The 20,345-nt window shown below is 35.7% G+C and overlaps 1 protein-coding gene across 2 annotated transcripts in view; it reads left to right on the forward strand.

The window, feature by feature from the left end:
* Window positions 1–5,287, forward strand: part of LOC119820508 (vomeronasal type-2 receptor 116-like) — a 44,740-nt gene extending 39,453 nt beyond the window's left edge. Inside the window, exon 6 of one of the 2 annotated variants that reach the window (XM_038338910.1) lies at window positions 4,368–5,287. In XM_038338910.1, coding sequence (XP_038194838.1) covers window positions 4,368–5,287 — 920 coding nt within the window. The remainder of the gene's footprint in view (window positions 1–4,367) is intronic. The other variant, XM_038338911.1, reaches the window with a different exon arrangement.
* Window positions 5,288–20,345: the final 15,058 nt, after the last annotated feature.

A 20,345-nucleotide genomic window follows, 5' to 3' on the forward strand; every position in this document is an offset into this window, starting at 1 on the left:
TCTGTGCAGCTGGGGTTATGTGTAGGAAACAGTTCCCTGTGCCCATTTGTTGTAGAGTACTACCCACTTTCTCCTCTATCAAGCTCAATGTGTTCAAATTAATATTGAGGTCTTTAATCCATTTGGACTTGAGTTTTGTGCATGGTGATAGATATGGATCTACTTTCATTCTTCTACAGGTTGACATCCAGTTATGCCAGCACCATTTGTTGAAGATGCCCTCTTTCTTCCATTGTGTACTTTTGGCTCCTTTATCAAAAATCAGGTGTTCATAGGTTTGTGGTTTAAGATCCGGGTCTTCTATACGATTCCATTGGTCAACTTCTCTGTTTTTATGCCAATACCAAGCTGTTTTCAATACTGTAGCTTTGTAATAGAGTTTGAAGTCAGGGATGGTAATGCCTCCAGAAGAACCTTTATTGTATAAGATTTTTTTGGCTATCCTGGGTTTCTTGTTTTTCCATATAAAGTTGATTATTGTCCTCTCAATCTCTGTGAAGAATTGTACTTATTATATATAGTTTTCTTGTATTAATTATAGCCTTTTTATTACTTTTTTACAAAAAGGGGAAATGTAGAGGCTTTTTAATTGTATTTAATAAAGACTAACTGAAGTTCTGAGAGTAAAACAGTTTCATTTGTCAGCCTTATAGAGAAGATTATGGTAAAAAAAAAAAAGCCACCATAGTTAATATAGAAATTGAGTAGTGCATGCCTTTATTCCAGTGGTGCATGCCTTTAATCCCAGCAATAGAGGGGAATAAAAAAAATGAGGGGAGACAGCTCTCATACACAGTCACTTTCCTAGATTCCAGGAGCCAGGATAGCCATTTCAGACTGAAGTTGAGGTAAAAGGCAGTGGCTGGCTGTTTTGATTTTTAGATCTTCAGGTTGAACCCCAATTTCTGACCCTGAGATTTTATTAAAAGTGCTTCATACCATGATATACATCTTTGATTCATTGAAAGTCTATATTAGGTGGCCTTTTCTCAAAGAAACAGTTTTCACAGTTATACAACATAGTGACCAAATTCTACACAAGGTTTTTATTAGTGATTAATATCCTCTGTAACTACATAGAGATATTATTCCAGGCATGAATCATTACTAATATTTATTTTCTTTCAATTTTCATGTCTCTATATTTCATTATATTTTTAGAACCACCATGTATTTGCAAAATCAATACTGAAGAGACATCAGAGTAATTAAACTCTATTTTGTGTATTTTGGGAACCAAATTTAAGAGCACTATAAGATGAATGAAAAGGTGAAATCATTATTTGTAAATTTTTCAACTACTGTTACTTATTAAACAGAAAACTTCAAGCAATAACCAAAGATCCTTTCTTCAAACATCAATGTGATTGGCAATCTAGGGAAGTGTAATAAGTTTGAGCACATGGTGTAAAAAATATGGAGTCTTATAATTGTCATTTTTACATACAGCACACAGATAATAATGTCAAAGAGTAGATGATTAAAATTATTTTCAGTGAAAGCAACTAGCCACAATTACCCAAATGGTGCTAGCTCCTACACAGCTCCTATTAGTTAAATGATTGCTTAGAGTTGCTTACATAAAAAATGTAAGTGATAGTTTTAGTAAGTGATAGTTTTCTCTTCTATTCCCTGTCATTCTAGAAAATTAAAGTTTATAAATGATATTTATGAGTGGTAAGATGACTCACAAGTTAAATCACTTGCCACTAAATCTGATGATTATCTCATCCTTGGCCCCATATGGTAGGAAGTGGTTGCCAACTCATTAAGATTGTGTTCAGATCTCTATGCACCTGCACATAGAGCATACTCCAAATTAATCAAACAAACTGCAATGAAATTGTCTTATATATAAAAATATATAAGAATAAGGGGTATTAACAACAAAATTACAACAAAAGTTAAACAAAAAATTAATTCTTTAAATATGTGTATATAGTGAGATGGGTAGTTATACATATACAATTGCAGGTACATGTGAGAGGCATCCAATGCGCCTGCAGTTAGAATTACAAACAATTGTGAGACACATAACAAGGATGCTGTGAATTGAACTGAGGTATTGTGCAAGAATAGTATATTCTCTTGATAACTGGAATAAATTTCCAGCACTTAAACAGATTAAGCAATTACATATCCATAAATTCATCTTTCTAAATAAAAAATGCTTAAAACCTGGAAGCACATCATCACTCTTTGCAATTATCCAATAGATAAAAACAATTGGAATCACATTTCCTTAATTTTCCACGTAGGAAATTACATCTTATGAATACAGTACTATTCTTCAAAGGAAACCTTTTGTACTATCACTCATGCCTGAATAAACTTCTCTCTTCAAAATCATGGTGTTATATCAATATCTACTTCATACCAGACTACATTTACAGACTCTTGGTCTTGAATAAAATGTTATTAGGCATTAAGTTATTTGTTCCCAAATGTGATAGAATAAATATGGAGGGCTTTTTAATGCTAAGTATGTACAGAGGTATCTACCTTTAGAATAGCATGCCTACTGCCTGGTGAGGACACAGGTGAACACTTTATTTTCTTTAAATATACTTTCCTTTGAAAATAAAAACTATATTTATAAACCTTTCTTCTCTCATACTCACTTTCCTATATCCCCCATGTAAATTAATAACTCTGATATTCAAGCTCTATTGTTACTTTTACATGTACACACATATGTAGATATACAAATACATATAACTTACTGATTCTAAAGGGACTTTTGCCAAGCTGAGAATAGAAAGCATGACTCTAGAAAGTCTTTCCCTTCTCCTAATTCCCTTTGCCTTGGTTAGAACATTATATTAGAGTAATAGTGAACAGTGATAGTAATTGGCCATTTCGGAGATGTTGCCTTCTTGGAATAGGTGTGGTCATTTGGCAGAAACTTGTCATAGAAGAGGGAGATTTTCAGGTTTCATATACTTAGGCCATTACCAGTTAGACCATTTACTTCCTGTTGCCTATGGATCAAAGATATAGAATACTCAGCTCCTCTTCCAGCACCATGTCTGCCTTCATACCAACATGTCCCAGGATGATAATAATGGACTGGCCTCCAAACTTTAGGACACCCAAGTAAATTCTTTTCTTTGTAAGAGTAACTGTGGTCTTGGTTTCTCTTCACATCCTCAGAAACACTAACATGGCTAGTATATTCCTAAAATAGGCCAAAAGCTCTCACTATCAATGTCCAGCTATCAAAGTATTTAACTTCAACTAGCAAAAATTGTTTTTGTTATTTTTATAGTTATTTTTTATTTTTATATTTGTTTATTTTTTCTTTTTATTTATTTTCCCATTCAAAAATTTCCACTTCCCCCCCTTCTCCCATTCCCCTCCCACTCCTTTACTCACCTTCCTTCCTCCCCCTCCACCTTAACAGAGGGCAGGGTACCCTGCCCTGTGGGAAGTCCAAGGCCCTCCCCCCTTCATCCAAGCCTAGGAAGCTGTGCATTCAAATAGACTAGGGTCCCAAAAGGCCAGTACAAGTTTCTACTTGTTTCTACAGCAAAAAGTGTTTTATGGCTGTCCTAATTAACCTATCCAATCAAAACTAAATTATTTGTCCTATCAGGGGGTTCCCCTTCTACCTCTATAAACTGCTATTTTCCTGCTTGCGATGGCTGTCTCCTCTAACCAGAGGCAGAACAATATTCTACTTTACCAAAACCCCTTCTCTCCTCTTTTATTGAATACTTCTATCCATTCTCTATCTCCTGTCTTTGACTCTCATTCCCTACACATTGTCCTCTTGGACAAATCAATCTCCTTTTAGTTGAGAACTTGATCTTAGCCTGTTGTATGCAGACTCCAAGGGTCTCTACAGACTCTGTTTCCTGTTTCTTCTATGTTAGTGTGTTTGGGCTGGTGAATTCATACTAGAAAATATATCACATGACTTGTACCAATAGAAGACACATCTATTTCAGGAAAAGCATTCATAAAACAGACAGAAAGAAATCAGGCATCTCTGTAACCATGAGATATTAAAATACATTCTGTGCAATACTATCATTAATTATTTTAATCTCTAAACTCCTAGTTTCACTGAATTCATTATAGCATTCAGAAAGTACTGAAAATATCTGTACTTTCTAATAACATAAAAAATGGTATCATCAACACAAAGAGTTAAATAGACAACATATTCTTTTATTTCATTCCCCATAATAATGAATGTGTATTATGAAATGAAAGTATTGCTGTGCAGCAGTGTCTCTCAACTACATCATCAGCAAAGAATGCAGATATCACAATGCTTATTCAACACACTTAATTAAATTTATTCTGTCAATAAATGGCAGAAGTTGTGCATTGTACTAATCATACTTTTCTGTCTCCAACAGATGTGAAAAAATGTGTGAGGTGTCCAGAGAATGAGTATGCTAACAGAGAGAAGAATCAGTGTATTAAAAAAGCTGTGGTCTTTCTGAGCTACATAGACACCTTAGGGATAGTTCTCACCTTAATGGCCTTATTCTTCTCTGCATTCACAACTGTGGTTCTTGGGATATTTGTGAAGTATCACAACACTCCCATTGTGAAGGCCAATAACCAGAATCTCAGCTACATCTTGCTAATTTCACTCATCTTTTGTTTCTTGTGTCCCTTGCTTTTCATCGGGCATCCCAACTCAGCTACCTGTGTTCTGCAACAAATCACATTTGGAGTTGTATTCACTGTGGCTGTTTCCACTGTGTTGGCCAAAACAGTGACTGTGCTGCTTGCATTCAAAGTCACAGTACCTGGAACAAGGATGAGGTATTATCTGGTTTCTGGTCTACCCAACTACATCATTGCCATCTGTACGCTCATCCAAATTAGTCTCTGTACAATCTGGCTGAGATTTTCTCCTCCTTTTATTGAAAATGATGTGCATTCTGAGCATGGCCAAATCATCATTGTGTGCAACAAGGGCTCAGTTACTGCATTCTACTGTGTCCTGGGATACCATGGCTCCCTTGCATTGGCGAGCTTCATCGTGGCTTTCTTGGCCAGGAATCTCCCTGACAGGTTCAATGAAGCCAAGTTGCTGACCTTCAGCATGCTGTTGTTTTGCAGTGTCTGGATCACCTTTCTCCCTGTCTACCACAGCACCAAGGGCAAGATAATGGTGGCTGTGGAGGTTTTGTCCATCTTGGCTTCCAGTGCAGGCCTACTGGGAAGCATTTTTATCCCCAAGTGCTACATAATTTTGTTAAGACCAGAGAGAAATTCTCTTCAAAAGTTAAGGGAGAAACCATCTTCCTGGACACACATTTCATAAATTGTAATTGACAACTACAATATTGGTACAAAATCACCTAAAACAATACAGTGCAAAGCGTATGAATGGCTAATGATTCTCATCATTTCTTCTAATGAGGAAGCACAGCAGTGTCATATATACTACTTTTCTGTGCATTGTGATCCATAATCATCCACAAAGCCACATACTTTATAAGATCCAGTTCTTAAACATTAGCTCATAGGGACATTTTCCTTTCTTTCACAATTGTACAATAAGATTTGACATAAACTCTATGTAACTCTATTGATATCTGAGTGAAGGTGGGACTTTGAATGCAAATGAAAACAGAAATAAATCTTTTAGTAGAGTGAAATAATGCTTTCAGATGATAAAAGAAATTTTCCCTTATTTATGGAAAGAAAAGAGAATCCTGTTGTATCCTGGGAGTAACATGAGTTGAATTCAGGAGAAAGAAAAAAAAATGTTTTGATAATAGATGTAAAGGATATTGAGAAAGATGGAAAAGTGTCTCAGCATTTAAAGTCATGTGTGTGTGTTTTTTCAGAGGAGATGAGTTTACTATCCATTAAACACAACTTGCAGTTCACACCTTCCTATAACAATAGCCACAATGAATTAGTTGCCCTCTTCTGGCTCCCAAGAACACCTGTATTCAGATATAACACACTCAAAAGACACACATACACGAAATTGAAATTAAATTATTTTTTAATTTTATAAATCTTTTATTTACAGATAATAGCAATGAAAATTAACATGAGAATTTAAAGATGATGCAATGAAAAATACATGCTTATATCATACATGATACAGTAAAGAACAATGTATAAATTATCTACACATTTACTTTCTATTGATTATATTATGGTGATAGAGACTTATAATGTACTGTTTTGAATGAAAAAACATAAAACTGAATATTGTATATATTAGACTAAATAAACTGAATTCATTACCGTACTATTTTTACTTTTTAAAACACATAAAAAAGATAAAAGATAAATATCTATCTATCTAGATATACCTAGACATATACATAAATATCTTTCAGTGATTAATTTTAGATTTGAAAAACATAATTCATGAAACTAAAGTACTTCAACAGTGGTTCCCAGATGATGCAAAGTTAGTGTGATGACCACTTGCTTTTCTGTCATATGAGGTTGTTTTACTTTGATCTTTGAGCATAGCGATGCAGTCCACAGACTTTCCTATAATGTGCATTGTTAGTTCTACATAATAAAAGTCATTCTTCTCCCTACCTTATTATGAGTACAGATTGTATTAAAATATAATGTTCATCTTAAAATTAAATTTTATAGAACACTGGTTTTATTTTTCTCTGATTATGGTTTCTTTAACCTTTAATCCTGTATTCTTCCATACTGCTTCCCATAAACCTTTAAGTAATCTTATCTACCCCTTTCTATCTCTCATTCAAAAACAAACAGTTTTCTATGGGAAAGTAATAAAAAATTATACTAATATTAAGAAAAGCTAATGCATTATGTTAGGTCAAAATGAGGAAACAAAAAGAAAAGATCTAAAGAGAATGGATGAGAATCAGACCCATGATATTGTACACTCAGAAATCTCATAAAAATTTAACATGAAACCTATAATATATATGCAAAGTATCTCTACATTAAAAAGTAAAAATTGTTATATATATGTACATTATAAATATATATATGTATGCATTGTATATATATAATATGACATGCCAAACAATTATAGACAAGGGGGAAACTCTGACACAACATTATGAGACAAGGGACATACAAGAACGAGGTTGAGTGAATTTTTTGTTCACATCTGTTTCTGGACATGCAAATTGCCTATTGAGACTCTTTGGAGAAAAGGCAGTACTCATTAGTGAGTGACTATAAACTGGATATTGCTTCAAGATTATGGATGAAGCCTGAATATGCTTCTACTGTCAGGTCTGGGACCCCAACTAGGAAACACACATGTAAGAACGCTGACGTGTTACTTCAGGTTCTATGATTTCTTTTGTGTTTCAATTCTGTTTATATAGAAGGCCTTTTTCTTTGGTGTTCTCCTTCCACCCTGCCTTTTATACTCTCTACATCAGCTTCCATACTATTTTCTGTGGCTTGCAGGGAGAAATGTGAGGAAAACAACCCTCTTAAACTTAAATTTCTTTTTCTCACCACAATGTCTGGTTGTTGGTTTCTATATTTGTTTCTTTCTGTTGCAGAAAGTTTTTCTGATGATGCCTAAGCAAGGACCTGATCTATAAGTGTAACACAATGCCATTGCAAGATATTTGTTGGTTTTATTAGCACATTAGGATCTGGTTTTACTGTAGATAACTGGACTATCTACTCTCTGAATTTTCTTCACAAAATAAGTGTCAGGTTAGATCAATTTGGTGGAGTTGGTATTCAAACAAAACTAATATTATTGTTTACTCTTAGAAATTTTGTTCAACAATTCCCTAATCTATCTTGCAAGTAAGACATTTTTGTAGTTTAAAAGGTTTTTGGATGTGTGGGCATTTACAGTTCATGTTTGGTGCAGAATAAATTACATTGCAGTATGAATGGCACTAGAATACTGGGTGAAATCTTAATGAAAGCACAGGACAACTTCTCCATGTTCAATCTGTGTTAAAGTTTTATTAAAAGAGACTTGCTATTAATCTGTGGAAGATAAATTATAATCTTGTTCACAGATAAGGTGTTTTGGGACAACTATTTTATCACCTTTAGGCAATAACTCAATTAAATATAACCATATAATAGTGTGTCTGCTTCTCTTATTGAACTCATTTAGATCTCCTTCAGAGATGTATATAATTTAGGAAGCTTCATTTTTATTTGGATTCCACAGTACTCATCAAATGACCTTTAATTTTAGTCATCTTGACAGAAAGAACCAAGAGGTGAATGACTGTACACCCCACTGTCTAGTCCCTCCATACCTGGGCAAAAGCCTGGGTCCCTCCCCTACCTGCATCAGCTTCTCTAGGCAGCCAGCAGGCAAGTTTCCTAAAGGGTGGCTGCTCAACACCCCCCCCATCCCATCCATCAAACCCTGAATGATACAAGTCCCACTCCACCCCAAACCTTTCTATCACCACACCACAACCTCAGTGGAACTCTGAAACACAGCCTGCTACTATACAAAGAGGACCAAAAGAGGAGCTATGAAGCACAAACAGTGATTTCACGGAGTGAACCAAGAAAGCAGACCAAGAGAGCAGTGCCAAGAGAGAACTCAGTGGCTCCCTGAGACACAGAGAGCAACAGTACAGAGCAGACCAAGAAAAGTTCCCACAGACACAGAGAGCCACACCAAAGATTGAACAACATATAAAGACACTGCTGGAACTAACTAGAGTAAGAAATGGGTAGGGACCAATACAAGAATTTCTCCAAAACCTAAAAACCAACATGGTAACACCAGAACTCAGTGATACAAAAAGACTTGATCATGCTAACCCAGAACAAGATGAGAAACTGATTTAATATGACTTTATGAGGATGATGATGAACTTTAAAACAGATGAAAATTTCCCTTAAAAATGGAGTAAAAGACAATCTTACCAAAAACAATCTACAGATTCAATGCAATGACCAACAAAATCCCAGTAAATTTTTCACACACCTTGAAAGAATGGAACTCAACTTCACAAGGAAAAGCAAAAAAACCCAGGATAGCCAAAACAGTACTAAACAATAAAAGAACTTCTGGGGGCATCAAAATCCCTAACTTCAAACTCTAATAGAGAACTACAGTGCTGAAAACAGCATGGTATTAGCATAAGAACAGACAGGAGGATTATTGGAACCGAAAAGAAGACCCAGATATCAATCCACAAATCTTTGAACACCTGATTTTTGACAAAGAAGCAAAAAATATCAAATGGAAAAAAAAGAAAGCATATTTAACAAGTGGCACTGGCATAACTGGATATCAACATGTAGAAGAATGAATATAAATAGACCCATATCTATCACCGTGCACAAAACTCAAGTCCTAATGGATTAAAGGCCTCAACATAAAGCCAGCAACACTGAACCTTGTAGAAGAGAAAGTGGGAAGTACATTTGAACACATTGGCAAAGGATACCACTTCCTAATATAACCCCAGCATCAGAGACACTGAGAGAATTAATTAATAAATGAGAATTCCTAAAACTGAAAAGCTTCTGTAAAGCAAAAGACAAAGTCAAGACAAAATGACAGCCTACAGAATTAGAAAAGGTTTTCAAAAACCGCACATCAGACAGAGGTCTGATCTCCAAAATATACAAAGAACTCAAGAAATGGGTCACAAAAAGAATACAGACCTAAACAGAATTCTCAACAGAGGAATCTAAAATAGCTGAAAGACACTTAAGAAAATGTTCAACTTCCTTAGTCGTTGGAAAAATGCAAATCAAAACAACTCTGACATTTGATCTTACACCTGTAAGAATGGCCAAGATCAAAAACACTGATGAAAACTTATGTAGGAGATGCTGTAGGGAAAAGGAACACATCTGCATTGCTGGCAAGAATGCAGACTGCTATAGCCCCTTTGGATGTCAGAGTGGCAATTTCTCAGAAAATTAGGAAACAACCTTCCATAAGACCCAGTAATACCACTTTTGGGTATATATCCAAAGGATGTTCAATAATGCTACAAGGACATGTGCTCAACTATTTTCATAGCAGCTTTGTTTGTCATAGCAAGAACCTGGAAAGAACCTAAATGTCCCTCAACCAAAGGATAAAGAAAATGTGCTACACTTTCACAATGTAGTACTACACAGCAGAAAAAAATAATGACATCTTGATTTTGCAGTCAAATGAATGGAGCTAGAAAACATCATTTTGAGTGAGATAAACCAGACACAGAAAGACAATTATTACATGTACTCACTCATAGGTGGTTTTAACCATAAAGCAAAGTAAGTCATCCTACAAACCACAATCCCAGAGAACATAGACAACAATGAGGACACTAAGAGAGACCTATATCGATCTAATCTGCATGGGAATTAGAAAGTATAAAAAGACAAAATCTCGATCTGGTGCAGTGGAGTTTCATCTGGATGGGTGAGTGTGTGCGACCCTGGGGCAACCTGCCCTGGAAGAGAGCACAGCCCCCCTCCCCCAGCTCCTGCTGCAGGGTTGTCTTTGGTTCTCAGGTCCCTGCCTCTCCCAAGCCTTCCCTAGTGTATTCAGGTGTCCTGCTCCTGTACTAAGGCCATCCACCCAAAGGGGTGAGAGTCTGGCCTCCGGACAGGTCTGAGGATTCCTGCAAAGGAGTGTGGGCTCCTTCAGATTGTGCTGCAAGGAATAGCTCCTGCCCCAGCACTGAGGAGATCCAACCAGATTCAGTAACAGCAAAGATTGGTCTAAGACACCAAGTACCTTCTGGCTCCATTTGAAGGAGGAGATGGGCAGGCGCCAATGCAAGAATTCCTCCAACAACATGAAAGGCAACATGACATCACCAGAATCAAGACATCCTGAAACAACAAGAATTGAACACCCTACTCCAGAAAAAAATAGAAGAAATCAACCTTAAACAGTACTTTATGAAAATAATAGAGGACCTTAAACAGGAGGTAAAAAAACTGCCATAAGGAAATGGAGATGACAATCAAAAAGGTAGACAAAATAAATAAATCTCTCAAAGATACCCAAGAAAAACAAGAAAAACAAGAAAAAGCAATCAAACAGGTAAGGGAAACAGTACAAGACCTGAAAAATGAAATTGAGGTAATGAAGAAAACACAATCCAAGGGAAGACTGGAAATGGAAATTCTGAGTAAACAAACAGAAACTACAGAGACAAGTATTACCAACAGAATACAAGAGATGGAAGAAAGAATCTCATACTCTGAAGATACTATACAGGAAATGAGATGCCTGATCATACTACAAAAGCATTTGTTCAACTATGTTCATAGCAGCATTATTTGTAATAGCCAGAACCTGGAAACAACATTGAGATGCCCCTCAAAGGAAGGATGAATAAAGAAAGTGTGGAATATATATGCATTAGAGTACTACTCAGTGGTAAAAAAACAACGACATCTTGAATTTTGCATGAAAATGATGGAGATAGAAAACACTATCCTGAGTGAGGTAACCCAGACCCAAAAAGATGAATATGGTATGTCCTCACTCATAAGTGGATTCTAGCCATAAATAAAGGACATTGAGCCTTATAATTCATGATCCTAAAGAAACTAAATAGGAAGGTGAACCCAAAGAAAGACATGTAGTTATCCTCCTGGATATTGGAAGTAGACAAGATTGCCAGGCAAAAATTGGGAACTTGGGGGTGGGGGTAGGGTGGGGATAAGGGGAAATGGGGAGAGAAAAGTGAGAAGGGGAGGATGGGGAGAGCTTGGAGAAATGAGAGTGTTGGAATGGAGGAGGGGTGGAAATGGGAGCAGGGAAGTATATATCATAATTAATGGAACCATTTTAGGGTTGTCAAGAGAATTGACTCTAGAGGGGTTCCCAGGTGTCCAAGGAAATGTCCCCAGCTAGTTCCTTGGGCAGCTGAGGCGAGGAGCCTGAAATGGCCCTATCCTATAGCCATACTGATGAATATCCTGCATATCACAATAGAACCTTCATCTGGCGATGGATGGAGATAGAGACAGAGACCCACAATGGAGCACTGAACTGAGCTCCCAAGGTCCAAATGAAGAGCAGAAGGGGGGAGAACATGAGCAAGGAGGTCAGCCCCACGGAAATGGTGGAGCTAATCTAATGGTAGCTCACCAAAGCCAGCTGAACTGTGACTGATGGAGCATGTGATCAAACCGAACTCTCTGAACGTGGACAATGATGGCTGACTAAGAAGACAAGGCCAATTGCACTGGGTTTTGATCCTACTGCATGTACTGGCTTTGGGGGAGTCTAGTCTGTTTGGATGCTCACCTTCCTAGACCTAGATGGAGGAGAGGGAACCCTGACTGCTTTTGGACTGAGGTGGGAGGGGGGGTGTGGGAAGGGGGACAGAAATGGGAGTAGGGGAGGAGGTGGAAATTTTAATAATAATAATAATAATAATAATAATAAATCAATGAAACCAAAAGCTGGTTCTTTGAGAAAATCAACAAGATTGACAAACCCCTGTCCAAACTAATCAAAAGGCTGAGAGAGAACATGCAAATTAATAAGATCAGAAATGAAAAGGGGATATAACAACAGACAGAAAATTCAGAGAATCATTAGGTTTTACTATAAGAACCTTTATGACACAAAATTGAAAAATGTAAAAGAAATGGACCTTTTTTAAAGATAAATACCATATACTAAAATTAAATCAAGACCAAGTTAACAAATTATATAGACCTATAAGTCATGAGGAAACAGAAGCTGTCATCAAAAACCTCCCAACCAAAAAAGGCCCAGGACCTGATGGTTTTAATGCAGAATTCTACCAGAACTTCCAAGTAGAGCTAATACCTATATTCCTTAATGTGTTTCACATAATAGACACAGAAGAAACATGGCCAAACTTTTTTTATAAAGCTACAGTTACCCTGATACCAAAACCACACAAAGACTCAACCAAGAAAGAGAATTACAGACCAATCTCATGCATGAACATCGATCCAAAAATACTAAATAAAATACTACCAAATAGAAATCAAAAACATATTTAAAAAAGCTTCCATTATGATCACCTAAGGCACCAATCTTGAATTTGTTCTGGATGTAGAAGTCAGACATCTGGGCCATCTCTTCCTACTGGAGATTTCTCAGTTGGTTTTTCTTGATAAAACTGATTTTTCTTAACTCAGGATGAATCCACAGCCTCTCATTTCCTGTGGAAACAAAAGCAAAATGTTTATTCCAAAGTAACATACACTTTGACTTCAATTTTGAAGTCAAGGTATTTTCAAAATACCTATCTTGGATTAATTCAGCAGCATTTATAAAGAAATAACTTTTGGTAGCTGTTGCTCCTTCCTTAGCATTCAAACAATTCATAGAGAACATAATAATGTACAGTTTCTGTTTATTTTTATTGTTTTATTGTTTTTACTGAGCTAATTATTTTTTCCTTCCATTCCCTTTCCCCCCCTCTATATCTGCTTTTCCACATGATCCCCATGCTCCCAGTTTTCTTAGGATATGTTACCTTTTTTCTACTTCCCATGTAGATTATATCCATGTATGTCTCTCTTAGGGTTCACTTTGATGTCTAGGTTCTTTGAGATTGTAAATTTTTAGTTATTTTCTCTTTGTTTTATGTTTAAAATTCACTTATTAGTCAGTACATAGTACATTTTGTCTTTCTGGGTCTGGGCTACCTCACTCAATATGATATTTTCTAGACTCACCTATTTAACTGCAAATATCAAGACGTCTTTGTAAGAGACGTATTGTTTGTTCCCAGTTGCTCAGCCCCAAATAATCACAAAGAAACTATATTATATAAAACACTGCTAGGCCCATTATTTCTAGCTTCTTTGAGCTAACACTTATATCTTAATTTAACCCATTTCTAGTAACCTGTACATTGCAATATGATGGTAGCTTACAGGGTAATGTTCCAGCATCTGTCTCCAGTGGGGCTACATAGCTGCTCTCTGACTCCAACTTTCTCCCAGCATTCAATTTAGTTTCCCCCCCCTACCAGCTATGTTCTTCTCTATCAACAGGCCAAGGCAGTTTCTTATTCACCAATGGTATTTACAGCATACAGTAGGTAATCACACATCATCTCTCCTTTTCTGTTTAAATATAAAAGGGAAGGTTTTAACTTTAATATAATAAAATTACATATAAAAACAGGTATCAAGCTAGAATGACAGTTACAATATTTATATCTACTTTTTATCATAACTAAAGAAAACTATAAATATCAATATTTCAAGTCCATCAAAGACTCCAGAGGAATATAATATTACCTAAATAAACAAAAAGGGCATTGTAAGGAACTTTTAAAACTCTAGAATTGACAAAGACATCTCACTGCCTAGACAGTCACCCAAAGTTTTTCTGTACCATTGGGGCATGCATCTTCAGTATATAGGCCATAGTATCCAGCAGACATTTCCATGAAGCAGGCAATTTCAAAGATAGTTTTGCCTGGATTGGCAATTTGTCAGTCAATTTTTTTAATCCTGCAGAATGTTTAGAAGAGTCTTTCAAGAAGTAGAAACCCTGAAAGATCGTCTCACCTTTAGGCAAGCATCATTTCTCTGTTCGTATGTCCAGTTCATTAAGCAGTCCCGGTAAGAGCACTTTCTTGCCCAAATGGCTAACAGACTCCATGCAGAGCTTCTTTAATGTCCATATTCCTCTTGAAGTAACTGGTGCTACCTGCTATCAGGAGCAGTTGTGTCTCACTGTCATGAAAAGTCCTAAATTTTTTAAAACATATTGAATGCCATATTCTGTAGACTTTGAAAGATTTGAAGAATTCCTATCCATCTTAAATACATCTCTATAGATCTAGAAAATCTAACTAACATGACTACAAGCTTGATGTAAATAGATGACTATCTATTAACCTATACTTTTTAGTTATACATTACATTTTCAAATGAGCTGCACAAACAACTTAATCAAGAACAGAAACATACATATAAAAGAATTGACCTTAAATTTATAACAATAAAAAAAGATCCATACCAATGCAAAGTTTACATCTCTTTATCATATCCCCCTTTAAATATAAGCACACATTTAATATTAAAAAAAATATTTGGGAATATGGATGTAATTCTCTCTGTACTGCTTCTGTTTTTTGTTGGGCAAAGAAATTTTGGGGGTGTTCATGGCAACCTTTCAGCGGGTCTTGCTACATCAAAACATATTAGTTTGCAAGCAATCCACAGGTTCTCATCTTCTGTGAAAAAAGAGCCTTTTTTTTCAAAGCAACATATCCTTAAACTCAAACTTTAAAGTCAAGATACTCTTACGTTGGTTTATCTTAGCAGCCCATACAAATGTCTCTCTATACTTAACTTCTTCACAGTCATAAAATTCAGAAAAGATACAATAACATACATAGTCAAGACTCTTTGAATTTTCCATCTTTACATAGCTTATTTTTTTATTCATTCAATCTATGATTGTCTGTGCTCTTTCTCTTTAAAGACTTTGTTTTATTTTTTAACCATTTATTATTTATAACTTTCTGTATTCTTTTTTTCTCTCTCATGCCTACATATATTTATCCAACACTGCGACACATTAAGAAGTCTTTTTATCTGGATTTGTCTTTATTGTATATCTGTTATATTTTTTGAACAGAAGTACTTCTTAAGATACTAAGTGCTTCTTAAGAATTTAAGCTGTGTCATTTCTAGGGTATATATGATAGTGCCTTCTTACTCTGCACATTCTACCATGGTGGAACTGTTTGATGGCAATGATAGCAATACTCATACCCAATGTTTAGGTACACAGACAGTCTATGCTGTCAGTAAGTAAGTTGTAGTACTCTGTTCACAAATTCCATTTTAATTTTCAACCTCCTGAAAGAGTCACTGGTCATGCTGGCACCATGGCCCAGAAAGCTGGCATTTCAAAACAACATGGCTTTCTTTCCTACCACCTCTGAATCAGGAAACCCTCTCTTAAAGGAACCACAGCATGCTGCCAGCAAGCAAACCCGATTTTGGAAAATAAATGCAGCTAAACTTTGTTTTTTAGTGTCTATAATATCTTTTCAAGCTCTCTCAGGTTTTACATGGATTTTAGTTGGTTACATGGCGCCAAATTTTTAGAGCACCCACTTGTTTGTTCTCAATTGCTCAGCCCCAAAATAATCACACAGAAACTATGTCAATTACATAACTATGCCAATTACAAAACTATGGCAATTACAAAAACTATGGCAATTACATAAGCATATTGCTAGGTAGTTCTTACATCTAGAATCATCCCATCTGCATTATTTTATACTATACCACAAGGCTATGACCTACTGTCAAGGTTCCAGCATGTCTGTCTCTGGCAGGGCTACATAGTTTCTCTCTGGCTCTATCTCCTTTCTCCCAATATTAAGTTTAGTTTCCCCCATCTACCTAAGTTCTGCCCTATCAACAGGCCAAGGCAGTTTTTTATTGACCAATTGTACTCATAACATACAGAGGGAATCCCACATTATTACTGAAATTTTCAATGACACTTATTCTGTACAGTAATAAAATATATTCTGAATTAGTTTTTATTTAAAATATGCATAAATAAACTCTCATTTTATACAAAAGTTAGCCACAGTCATATCATTTCTAACTAAAAAAAACAAATTGACTTAACTATGAGTGAATTGTTATGAATGAAGGCATATGTTTGATGTTTAATGTTCAGATGACTTGAACTGACTAGGAAGAAACAGGAGTTATGGTTCTTTACCCTAAATATAAACACAAATTTATATAATTCATTTGAACTGAGTTGTTACTCATTTCTTTTACATCAAAACCCCATAAACATTATTCAAATGTAATACATTTTACAAATATGTAATACAGGCACATACAAATCTTAGTAGCTATCTAGTGCTTTGTTAGTATACCCAAAATAGTATCCAAAAGATATTTTGTGTAAAAAAAATTAAACAGGTCAGACCTACTCAGCATGTATATGTTGCATCCTTTTATAAAAACAAAATAGGTGAGCAATACTGAGAGGTACATGTTCTTGATCTCTCCACTAAAAACTGGAAGAGGTCTATACCTGTTTATTTGAGGTCAGTTTAATCTATTCACCAACCATGGTATAAATGTGCATTAATCCTATCCATACTCATGGATGAATACAAACATATTTCTTTACTTAGTATATCTCTGGTATTTGTATTTATTTAAGAATAAATCTTTAAAACAATTTTGCCTGTTATAGATTAACCAGAAAGAAAAAAAGATGAGAATGAACTGGAGGGGATATGTTTATTATATTGCTCAATGACCGTATAGATTTATAGGTTTAATATCCAAATGTTGTCCAAATGATTGTGCATACATCACACATTTATGATGGCCTAAGGCAATTAAGTTACTTTAAATAGAAAATACCATGAACTCAATGGTTCATTTTTTTATATTGCTCAATAATTTGTAAATAAAAGCACAGTCTGATTTGGTGTTTGATCAAAGCCTGTGTCTGTGTCTTTACATTCTGAGAAAACTCTAAATTACAGAGATGAACAAGGCCTTCTGTGGCAGAAGCCAATTGCTCTTCTTATTTATGGGAGATATACTCTCATTAACTTTTAAAGGATTTGAAAGCTTCTAGCTTCTGTATTATCCCAACATCAAAACACAGAATGTTTGTTTCAGTTATTGGGAGTGGTTATTAATACCTTTGAATACAGGATAGTTCTTCTTTTGATATTTATTGAGATCTACATTTTTCTCTGCTCCCTCCCTGCCTCTCCCCCTCCCCCACTCAACCCAAGGTCCCCATGCTCCCAAATTACTCAGGAGATCTTGTATTTTTCTACTTTCTACTTCCCATGTGGATTAGACCTATGTAAATCTTTCTTAGTGTCCCTATTGTTGTCTGTTTCTTGGGATTGTATGTGTAGGCATGCTTTCTTTGTTTTATGTTTAAAAACACTTATGAGTGAGTAAATGTGATAATTGTCTTACTGTGTCTGAGTTACCTCATTCAAAATAATGTTTTCTAGCTCCATCCATTTACCTACAAAATTGAAAATGTCGTTATTTTTTTTTCTGCTGTGTTGTTCTCCATTGTATAAATGTACCACATTCTCTTTATCCATTCTATGGTCAATGGGCATTTAGGTTGTTTCCAGGTTCTGGCTATGACAAACAAAGCTGCTATGAACATAGTTGAGCACATGTCCTTGAGGCATGATTGAGCATCTTTTGGATATATGCCCAAAAGTAGTATTACTGGGTCTTGAGGAAAGTTGTTTCCTTTATTTTCTGAGAAATTGCCACACTGACATCTAAATGAGTTGTACCAACTTACATTCCCACAGCAATGTAGAAGTGTTTCCTTTCCCTACAAACTCTCCAGCATAAGTTTTCATCAGTGTTTTTTATCTTGGCCATTCTTACAGGTATAAGATGGAATCTCAGAGTTCTTTTGATTTGCATTTCTCTGATGACAAAGATTTTTGAACATTTCATTAAGTGTTTTTTCAGTGGTTTTAGATTCCTCTGTTGAGAGTTCTCTGTTTACGTCTGAACTCCCATTTTTATTGTATTATTTGTTCTTTGATGAACAATTTCTTGAGTTCTTGTATATTTGGGAGGTCAGCTATATGTCTGATGTGGGATTAGTGAAGATCTTTTCCCATTCTGTAGACTGTTGTTTTGTCTTGTTGACCATGTCCTTTGTTTTACAGAAGCATTTCAGTTTCAGGCGCGGTACCATTTATTAATTGTTTCTCTCAGTGTCTGTGTCCCTGGGGTCTATATTTAGGAAAGTGGTTCCCTGTGCCCAATGTGTTCAAGTGTTCTTCCCACTTTATCTTCTATAATGTTCAGTATGGCTGGCTTTATGCTGAGGTCTTTGATCCATTTGGACTTGAGTTTTGTGTTATGGTGATAGATATGGCCTATTTACATTCTTCTACACATTGATATCCAGTTATGCCAGCAACCACTTGTTAAATATGCTTTCTACTTTCCATACTGTTGTGCCTGTCTTTCAATCTTTGGATAAGGATATAAAGTTGTTTGGTCCATGTCTTTCTGCACATATGTGTGTTTCTATGTCTGCCTTCCTGTGTATATTTTTAGTGCATGTGTCTATATATGCCTAAGTTGGAGCTTTGAGTGTTTTTATTGATGTGCTTTGCACATGTGCATATCTGATTTTCTGTTATATGTGGACTATATGTGTCTGTCTGTATTTCTTTGGAATTGGGCATAAATTTGTTGTCTTTTTTTCCTTTTGTAGATGTATGAATTTGTGTTTTTCTTCCTGTGTATTAACCTATGCATTTTTGAGTGTTTGTGTTGACAGAGGTTTCTGTCTCACCCAGGACTCTGTCAACAGAATAGTGCTAACATGGACAACTATATTTGACATAAAACCTGAGAGAGCTTGGGAAGTAGTTCTAGACACAAAAAGAACAGAATTGAGCATGATTTCTTGGTTGCATTTTCTTAGATGGGCTTCTGTTTGCTAGAAGCAAGTGTACTTCATTTAAGAGGAGTTCTTCTTACTCAGATATTTAGCAGCAAAAGCCTTGCAGCTTTTTTTAAGAGCGGCACTACCACCAAACACTTAAATGGTGTATATGAGTAGCTGATAGCATGTCTCTTGGAGAATGCAAGAACTTTGACATACCATGGAGTTGTGGCAATGAACATGGCTTCTGGCCAATACCTCGGCCATGAGGGCTAGACTCCAGAAAGCTAAGGAATGGGGTTGATCCAGCTGTCAAAGCCATGACCTTAATCCTAGCCATATCATTTAGTAAGTTAAAGACTCATGTGATCAGAAAAAAAGACATATACAGTAAAGATAGATTCAGATTGAAAAAAAAACTCTAAACAATTTAGAATGTGTTTAAAAATATAGGGTAGAATTGAGATGGAAAAGAAAAAAGATAAAGTCCTTAAAATAAAAAGAAAAGAGAGTAGTCAGGTGTGGTGGTATGCACACACCTTTAATTCCATTAGTACTTGTAAGGCAGAGGCAGATGGATCTCTGAGAGTTCAAGGTGTAGTGCACACACCTTCAATATCAACATTTGAGAGGCAGAGGCAGAAGATCTCTGTGTATTCACGGAGAGCCTCATCTACAGACTGAGTTCCAGGACAGGCAAGTACATAGAGAAACTTTGTCTCAAAAAAAAATTAAAAGGAAAAAAGAAAGAAATAGAGTTTAAAATAAAACCACATAAATATGGAAATACACAGGGAGTATGGATAACTGTATACTGTTGTGGTGCCCCTTCTGAATTGTATTACTGCTAAGGAAGGAGCAACAGCTGGTAAAAGGACATCTAAATATACATTGCTGCTGGATAAATCAAATTATATATATATATATATATATATATATATATGAAATGCTTTTGACTTCAAAATTTAAGTCAAAAGATATGTTACTTTGAAGAAGACTTTTTGCTTTTGTTTCCACAAGAAAT

Source organism: Arvicola amphibius, chromosome 8 (genome assembly GCF_903992535.2).
Source record: "Arvicola amphibius chromosome 8, mArvAmp1.2, whole genome shotgun sequence".
Classification (NCBI taxonomy): domain Eukaryota; kingdom Metazoa; phylum Chordata; class Mammalia; order Rodentia; family Cricetidae; genus Arvicola; species Arvicola amphibius.